Below are 9,416 nucleotides of genomic sequence, written 5' to 3' on the forward strand. Positions count from 1 at the left end.
GCCACAACGCCTGGCCATTTTTTGGTTGCAGCCATCATTGTTGTTTGGTGGGTCCAGGCTGGGGATTTGAACCCGCCACCTTGGGTGTATGTGGCTGGCACCTTAGCCGCTTGAGCCACAGGCGCCGAGCCTGAAATTGTTTTCTTAATTTCCTTTTCACATTGTTCATTATTAGTATACAGAAATACAACTTAGTTTTGTGTGTTGAGTTTTGAGTCCTATTACTTGGCTGAATTTACTTCCAACAATTTTTTATGCAATCTTTAGGGGTTTCTGCATACAAGGTCATTAACATCTGTAAACAGATAATTTTGCTTCTTCATTTTTCTATTTTGGTGCCTTTTATTTCTTCCCTTATTTATTTATTTATTTATTTATTTTTGAGACAGAGTCTCACTGTGTCACCCACAGTAGAGTACTGTGAATCACAGCTCACAGCAACCTCAAACTCTTGGGCCCAAGCAATTCTCTTGCTTCAGCCTCCCAAGTAGCTGAGACTGCAGACACCCGCCACTGTGCCTGGCTAGTTTTTTGTTGCAGTCGTCATTGTTTGGCTGGCCTGGTGGGGTTTGAACCTGCGAGCCTCAGTGCATGTGGCCGGCGCCGTAACCACTGTGCTACAGGCGCCAAGCAGGTGTCTTTTATTTTTTTATCTTCCCTAATTGCTCTGGCTAAGAACTTTTAGTACTATATTGAATAGAAGTGGCCAGAGTGTGCACGTTAGCCTTGTTCCTGATCTTAGAGGAAAACCTTTCAGTCTTTCGCCACTGGTTATAATGCTAGCTGTGAGTTTTCATATATGGTCTTTATCACATTGATTATTTCTCTCTACATCAGTGGTTCTCAAGCTTCCTAAGCTATGACTTTTTAATACAGTTCCTGTGGGTCATGACCCACAGGTTGAGAACCGCTGCTCTACGTGTATTCCTCATTTGTTGAGAATTGTCACTGCAAAAATGAGTTTTAAATATGGTTTCCTCAAGTAGGCATTGTTGCGTTTTTCTCATGAACATCAGCCTTAGCCTCCAGTAGCTGAATGTTTTATCTGATTATGTGAAAGTTCTTACATTTTTAAAATCATAAGTAGTATGAATGGAGAAGAGGTGGAATGTTTTAATATACTTTTTTGTACTGGAAGTCCTGTGATAAGCTGTTTTGTATAATAACCTGATGTTACTTGATATCCAAAGTTCCTGTCTACTGTGTATTTGTTGTGTACCTTGCTTTTCAGAGAGCTCTTGGTCTGAGCAAATAGCATGGGTATCAGAGACTAGGTGAGGGGGAAGCATCACTGACCCTCAAAAACCATGTGTCCTGGCAGCAGCATGTGGCACAGCCTTATCTCTTGGGATCCTCCACTCACACACAGTGGAACAGGCCCTAGATTGATCTTGGCCACATCCCTGAGAGAACTAGCCTGGCCATGGGAACTCTTTCGTAGGAACCCACTTCCAGCGGGTAATCCCAGAAGATGGTCCTGCAGCTCAGAACCCAGAAAATGTCAAGAGGCTTCTCTTCTGCACTGGCAAGGTGTACTATGACCTCACGCGGGAGCGCAAAGCGAGGGGCATGGTGGAACAGGTGGCCATCACAAGGATTGAGCAGGTGAGGGCACATGGCATGGCATCTAGGTACCAGCGTCCCTCCTGCAGGGTGCTAGGTGTCTGGTACAGAACATCACTGACAGAGGTGGGGAATTCCAGATCCCTGACCTTCCCCACCCAGAACAGCCACCATCAGACTGCCCTTCTAGAATGCCAGCCCCCCTTTGCTCTACTTTGCCTGCCGTCTGAATGTCCTCCTCTTAGCCTGATCCCTGCTGTCTCCTAGCTGTCGCCATTCCCCTTCGACCTCCTGCTGAAGGAGGTGCAGAAGTACCCCAATGCGGAGCTGGTCTGGTGCCAGGAGGAGCACAAGAACCAAGGCTACTATGACTATGTGAAGCCAAGACTTCGGACCACCATCAGCCGTGCCAAGCCTGTCTGGTAAGGACTTGGTCCCTACTAGGGAGGCTACAGGATCCCTCCCTCAGACTAGCAGGTTGTAATTGGGGATATGCAAGAGAGGGATGAGGCCAGGCCCACTTGGTGGCCATTGCCCTCACTACTCCATGTCTGTCTCTACCCTTCTCTGTCTCTGTCTTTCTCTGTCTGTCTCCCATCTCTCTCTCTCCCCATCTCTTTCTCTCTCAGGTATGCTGGCCGGGACCCAGCAGCTGCTCCGGCCACCGGCAATAAGAAGACCCACCTGACGGAGCTACAGCGCCTCCTAGACACAGCCTTTGACTTAGACGCCTTCAAGAACTTCACTTAGATGCTGCCTAGGGTTGTTCAGGCTGCTGCCCTCTCCACATCCATGACTGCCCCTCGCTTCTCAACTAAAGAATAGTGCCTCAGTGCTGCCCACACCTCTTTCCTTCTCGCTGTGCTGCCCTCCTCTCCATTCTGCTCTTGTAGGAACTAGGTCATTGTCCCCCTTGAGTGCTTGGCTGCCCCACAGGCGAGATGCTGCTCAGACTGAGCTGACTTCCATCAAGCTGAGCAGCTTTTACAGAGGCAGTGAGGAGCAGGAGGAACAAAGGAGCCCCCTCAGAGAAGGTTCTGTTTGTAACCCTCTCTACCAGCATCACCCTCCCAGGACAGGGATAGGCCTCATGTGGCTTCCCACTGTACTGGCACCTTTGTCACCCAGCAAGGCACGGGCTCTTGTATTTGAGGCTAGGGTAGTTTCATCTTGGGGCCAAGCCTTCGAATCCACCAAGGATCCTGGAGTGAGATCTAACATTAGCAAAGGTCTGTAGGGCAGCTGAGGCTGTGGAGTGAACTGAAGGGACAAGGCAGCTGGCAAGAGAGAGCCTTGGCCTGACTTGGCACAAGGAGGGCAGTTTCAGTCTCTACAGTGTCCATTCTCTGTTGCCCCTTCAAGGGTCCTGGGCTTTGCCTGGGAGACAAAGCATGTCCCTTCACCCTCACCTGGGACTGGGCAGCACCTGGAGCCCACAAGGTTTCTGTGGCCTGGGTCCCCACAGCAAGGGCACTGGCTGCTCTGTCTTGATCCTGCTGACCCTCCACCTCCACCTCCTCCTGTGGCCTCCCCCTTCTCCCACACCAACCACTCTTCCTTCTTTCTGCTATTTCCCTTTAACCTAATGGACACTTTCTCATGCATCATTTTTTTTTGCTGTGCCAAAGCAGGTCAGAAGAGGGGCAGGGGGGAGAGGCAGGCCATATCCAAGGGGTCAGCTGCCTTTCATCTATCACTTTGACCTACACAGGGACAGATCTGATTTATTTATTTTGGTTAAAAAAAAAAAAGAACAAAAACAACTTTACATTGCATTGGCTTGACCCATAAACTAAGTTATCCATGGGCCTGTCTGCTGTATCTTTTTGTCTGTTCCACCTTCTCCCCTGAGGGAATGGGCCTGGGCTAGGCCCCTCCCAACCTGCCTAGGAAGCAGACCCTCCTTATTGGACAGGGGGAGCAATGACCACCACATGTCCTGCTGCGCAGCATACCCCACCCGGCACTGCCCAAACTGAGGGCCCCAAGCCCCTTGGCCCTCTTCCCTCCCTCATAGGCTACAGCCAGCATTGTCATAAACATTCAGAAGCTGCCTTGGCTGCCATGTTGCCTTTGGGTGCAGCCTTATTTCTGAGGTCTCACTGCTCTTGGGTCTTCTTCCTCATTCCACCTTGCAAGAAAGTACTCTGCACTCCGCGCCTCCACAGGTGAGGTTTGACCACTGTACCTAAAGGCTTACCTGACTCAGACATGCTAGTCGGTGCCCTCCACAGCCCACCAGCTCTCACAACCTGGAGATGAGACCTCCCTGCCAACATGTGTTTTTAGTCTCCTCTGCCAAGAGCCTACTATCTTCATCCCTCAAGCCAGTCCCACCCCTGACTGAGGAAGAGCTCAGTGTCCCTTGAACCCCCACCTGCCACCTGCTCCCTAGGCAGCACCTACTTGTGTTCCTTGATTTGCTACTCCCTTCACAGCTTGGCCACAACCAGTGCCAGGTGGAACAGAGCCTAGAGTTAGACACTCCTGCCCCCAAAAACTGCACACCTCTCTGTGCCTAAAGCAGCCCTTTGGGGCAGGATGGGTTAGAGCTATATGGAAACTGCTATCTGCCTGGAGAGGCTTTTGGCTGTGGCCTATACAGAGGAGGAAGCTCGCCATCAGCTTCACCACTGACTGTCTAGCTCACATGACATCTTGCTAGTGAGCCAGGGTTTTACTGCCACCACAATCTAAAGACCTTTTGGAAACATGGCTTCAGGGTGAGCTACAGTGAGGGAAGCTGGGATTTGCCCATAAAAGCTTCCAGGCTAGGCTCGGCGCCTGTGGCTCAAGCGGCTAGGGTGCCAGCCACATACACCTAAGGTGGCGGGTTCGTATCCCCAGCCCAGGCCCACCAAACAATGATGGCTGCAACCAAAAAATGGCCAGGCGTTGTGGCGAGTCCCAGCTGTAGTCCCAGCTACTTGGGAGGCTGAGACAGGAGACTCGCTTGAGCCCAGGAGTTGGAGGTTGTTGTGAGTGTGATGCCATGGCACTCTACCCAGGGGGATAGCTTGAGGCTCCGCCTTGGAAAAAAAAAAAAAAAAAAAGCTTCCAGGCTGGCCAGAAAGGCAGAACATCTGGGTGAGCAGAGCCCAAACTGGTCCAGAGGGCTGTGAACACTTCACAGAGAGCCAGTGGGGCTTGAGTTAGTTGCTGAACCAGTTCAGCACAGTGTCACTACCCACAGGTCCTTTTGGAAACAGTTGTGATTAGGAACAGGCATGGCTCCCCTAGAAACTGTTGAATTAGGTGGGGTCTCAGGCTTCTGTGTGCAGGCCTACAGCCCTGAGCAACCCTGCAAAGAGAACTTATGGAAGCTCTAGGAAGATGGGGACAGGGAGACCACACTGGACCAGATGCCACTGCCACCAGGATTTTCATGCTAAGTGGTTATGTGCTCACACGTCATATAAATGGTTCCCTAGTTCTTTTTCAGCTTTAGTTTTTAATTGTCCCCTTTGGAAATATTGGAGGGAAAAACAGGTATTAAAAGTGCCACACAATCTAGGGAGCATCCTATGTGGTTAGACGAGACTTCATGGGTCAGGAGCAGTGTGAGTGTGTATGTGATCAGAACAACAGAGTGGTGTCGGGTCATGGCCTGGGGGTAGCCACACAGATTTAGCTGGCGTGGTGTGGCTGGGAGTGTTAAGGTATGGGCTACAACAACAGCACTGTGTCTGGGCTTGGTGCCAACCCATTTCCACACCATCTCTGTCCAACCACTAGGCAGAGTGAGGTGAGCTGAAGGATTAGCAGACCAACCCATGTCACTGTGAGGTCCAGTCAACATCAGAATCCAGGCCCAACATGGCTTTCTTGTACTTTTCTGGATATAAAGGACCCAAAATACCTGAGGTAAGTCAGGGAGATTATCAGGTTGCTCTGCTAGGGAGGAAGCTTCAGAGCCAGGCCTGAGAGCTTGCAGTGCCCCCCAACCCCCAGTAGTGACACCTGTGTCACTTCCAAGTGACAGGTCAGTTGAGGGGCATTGCTAGCCTTGTGAACTCAGTGTGATCCCAGCCAGTCCTGTCCAGGGGCACCCAAGTGAGGGACTGATCCTTCACTCCAACCTTGTGTTTGTGCAAAGGTGTTCACACCTGAGAAAGAGGCTGTCAGGTCCCACTGAGACAACTAGGAGGCCCTCACCCAGGTTTCCTTTCTTTCAGCAGAAACAGGGAATCAGACTACCCAATGCTACTTTAGTTCCAGCTGGCAGGGCAGTGAGCTCCCCTTCAGGATAGTATTCAATTGGGATTGGACCGAACACAAATAGTGGAAAATCTCCCTGCATAGAATTCCGTGGTCCTTCAACCAGTGAGTCTCTATGCCAGGACTCCACTCAGGTCTCCTACTCCGCTGGCTCCAGTGTCTGCTGTCACACCTGGCTTGCATAATCCCTGAAATCATCAAAGACTTCCCTGAATGAGGGCCAGAGCCAGAGATCTCTCCAAGGCTCCTAAAGAGGCTACCCTACTTACCCCCACCACATACACCATGGCTATGACCTTGTTTCTGTGCCCCCCAGTCACTTCTCCACAGATCCCTCCTTCTCCCGTGTTCTCACTTTCCTGCCCTAGTCCAAGAGCTGGAGGAGAGCTGGGGCAGGGGAATTGCATGGCCCCACATTGCCATGAGAACTTTCTTAAAACCACAAATGTCCATGTCACTTGAACCCAGGAGTTTAAGGTTGCTGTGAGCTATGCTGTCACAGCACTCTACCCAGAGCAAAAGTGAGACTCTCTTAAAAAATAAATAAGGGAGTGGAGCAAGATGGCAGACCAGAAGGCTCATTCAGCTGAGCACTCCTAGAATGACTAGGGAAAAAGAGAGAACCCAGCCATATCTGTTGCAAGAACCTTACCCAGAGTCAGCTAAGGGAGCACAGTGAGGAGGTGGTGATCTGGGTACAGCATATGATCCTGAGTGGTGGAAATCTGATGTATTACACAAGTGGTTGCAACCAGCTGGGATCAGCTGACTACCCACAGAGGTCCAGATGGGAGGAAGCCTTTCTGGAGTTTATAGTAGTTTGGGGAAACAGCGTGTTGAGTGGACTCAAACAGTATACAGCAACTACATTTGAATGCCAGTTGGAGTGGACTTGCCATAAGTTTGGTGGCTAGCAAGGCAGCCATACCAAGAAAGTCTTGGTGGCCAGGAGGCTGCCATTATGGGAAGGTTGTGAGAAGGTCTTAGCAGGGGCCTAAAGCACAGTGATCTTAATTCCACCTGCTGGGATCAGAACTCCACTCTTGAAACAGGCTGAGGGATTCCCACACCCCATGGGAACTCGAGTCAGGGGGCACTGTGAGACCTACCCCTGACAGATTTTTATGAATTTTAAAATCCCTAGCAGGGTCTGAATGCTGAGGAAACAATTAAGGCAATCACCGAAGGCAACTAAGTTTAGAATAAGGACCATAGAGGTTGCTGTCTGTGCTCTGTCTCCAAAACCACAGTGCCACCGTCCTGGCAACACATTGCAATATACTGTCATCAAGAGCAAAGGACTTCTATTTAAAACAAAGAGGTAGTGAGAAGTAAAAAGGAGGACGAGAGGTGAACAAGAAGAAAGAGCACATGAGGAACCATTAGAAAAAAACAAGCAACATGAAAAACCAAAACAGGCAGTGCCTGTAGCTCAGTGGGTAGGACGCCGGTCAAATACACCAGGGCTGGTGGGTTCGAACCCAGCAGAGGACAGCTAAAAAGCAGCAATGACAACCTGCAACAAAAAAATAGCCAGGCATTGTGGCAGGCACCTGGAGTCCCAGCAACTTGGGAGGCTGAGGCAAGAGAATTACTTAAGCCTGAGAGTTTGAGGTTGCTGTGAGCTATAACACTACAGGACTCTACCAAGGGTGGCATAGTGAGACTCTCAAAAAAAAAAATACAGAGGAACTTCCCCAGGGACCATGGAATTGACAGAAAGGAAGTTAAAATATAGAAGATAGGCTTGGCGTCCATAGCTCAGTGGTTAGGACTCTGGCCACATACACCAAGGTAGGTGGGTTTGAACCCTGCCCAGGCCTGCTAAACAACAATGATAACTACAACAAAAATAATAGCATTGTGGCGGGGGCCTGTAGTCCCAGCTACTTGGGAGGCTGAGGCAAGAGAATCACTTAAGCCCAAGAGTTTGAGGTTGCTATGAGCTGTGATGCCATTGCACTCTATTAAGGGTGACATAGTGAGACTCTTGTCTCAAAAAAAAACAAAACAAAAGAAAACAAAAAACAAAGCCAAAATGAAAGAAAAAATTATGTAAGCAGCTAGGAGTAAGTGCCAACTGACCTACAGAAGCAAAGCCTTTAGGTAGGATGACAGCAGACTTTTCAACTGAAATCTTCTAAGCCAGAAGAGCACAGTCATCCACCTTCAATGTTCTTTTTTCTTTTTTTTTTGGAGATAGAGTCTCACTCAGTCACCCTGTGGTTGAGTGCTAGAGTTTCATAGCTCACAGCAACCTCAAACTCTTGGGCTCAAGTGATTCTCTTGCCTCAGCCTTCTGAGTAGCTGGGACTACAGGAACCTGCCACAGGGCCCAGCTATTTTTTAGACATGGGGTCTTGCTCAGGCTGGTCTCAAACTCCTAAGCTCAAGCAATCCACCCGTCTCAGCCTCCCAGAGTGCTGGCATTACAGGTGTGAGCCACTGTGCCCAGCCTCCACCTTCAACATTCTTAAACAAAACAATTTCCAGTACAGAATTCTATATCCTACTAAGCTTAAACTAAAATTCAAAACTGACAGAGAAATCAAATTGTTTGCAGATACACAAGCATTGAGGAAATTTGCCACAACAAGACCAGATCTACAGGAAATACTTAGACCTATTCTCAACAATGACCACCTATCAAAGTAAACACCCAGAAGCAAAAGGCCAAAACATAGCTTCCACAATGGCCCAAAGGGTTAAACTACACAACGGGGTTTTCCACAAAATAAGGTAAATAGAACTCCACCACACTTATTAGTTCTGTCAATAAATGTCAATGGACTAAACTCACCCCTGAAGAGGTACAGGCTGGCTGATTGGACAAATAAGCACAAGCCATCCATATGCTGTCTCCAGGAGACAAACCTAGCCTTCAGGGACAAATCAAGACTCAGGGTTTAGGGATGGAAAACAATATTTCAAGCAAACGGAAATCAGAAGAAAGGAGTTGCAATCTTATTTTCAGATATAAGTGGATTTAAAGCAACTAAAATTAAGAAAGGCAAAGGTGGACACTTTATACTGGTCAAAGAAACAATTCAACAAGTAGACATTTCAATTTTAAATATTTGTGCACCCAACTTAAATGCTCCCAGATTCAAGAAACAGACTTTGAAAGGTCTGAGCAATATGATATCCCATAACACCATAATGGTCAGGGACTTTAACACTCCTCTGATGGAACTGGACAGGTCCTCTAAAAAGAAACTACACAAAGAAACAAAGGACTTAAATGTGACTCTAGAACAAATGAGATTAATAGACATATACAGACTACATAATCTCAAAGCTACAGTATATACATTTTTCTTGTCAGCCTACGGTACATATTTCAAAACTGACCACATCCTAGGATACAAAGCAAACCTCAGAAAAATTAAAAGAAAAGAAATTACACCTTGTATCCCACAAGGCAATAAAGATGAAACTCAACTCCAACAAAAACATTCATCCCCACACAAAGACTTGGAAATTAAACAACCTTATGCCAAATGATAGTTGGGTTCAAAAGGAGATAAAAGAGGAAATCATTAAATTACTCAAACGTGGCTCAGCACCTGTAGCTCAAGTGGCTAAGGTGCCAGGCATATACACCAGAGCTGGTGGGTTCAAATTCACCCCAGGCC

General features: G+C 48.3%; 1 protein-coding gene across 3 annotated transcripts in view; it reads left to right on the forward strand.

Moving 5' to 3' along the window:
* Positions 1-3,372, forward strand: part of OGDH (oxoglutarate dehydrogenase) — a 90,709-nt gene extending 87,337 nt beyond the window's left edge. For 2 of the 3 annotated variants that reach the window (XM_012809972.2, XM_023517740.1), the window contains 3 exons: positions 1,442-1,605; positions 1,831-1,985; positions 2,193-3,369. In XM_012809972.2, the coding sequence (XP_012665426.1) occupies positions 1,442-1,605; positions 1,831-1,985; positions 2,193-2,313 (440 nt within the window). In that variant the 3' untranslated portion in view covers positions 2,314-3,369. Of the gene's footprint in view, positions 1-1,441; positions 1,606-1,830; positions 1,986-2,192 lie in introns of all 3 variants that reach the window. The other variant, XM_023517739.1, reaches the window with a different exon arrangement.
* The last annotated feature ends 6,044 nt before the right edge of the window (positions 3,373-9,416 follow it).

The sequence above is a fragment of the Otolemur garnettii genome, unplaced genomic scaffold (genome assembly GCF_000181295.1).
Source record: "Otolemur garnettii isolate 467f Iridium unplaced genomic scaffold, OtoGar3 scaffold00119, whole genome shotgun sequence".
Classification (NCBI taxonomy): domain Eukaryota; kingdom Metazoa; phylum Chordata; class Mammalia; order Primates; family Galagidae; genus Otolemur; species Otolemur garnettii.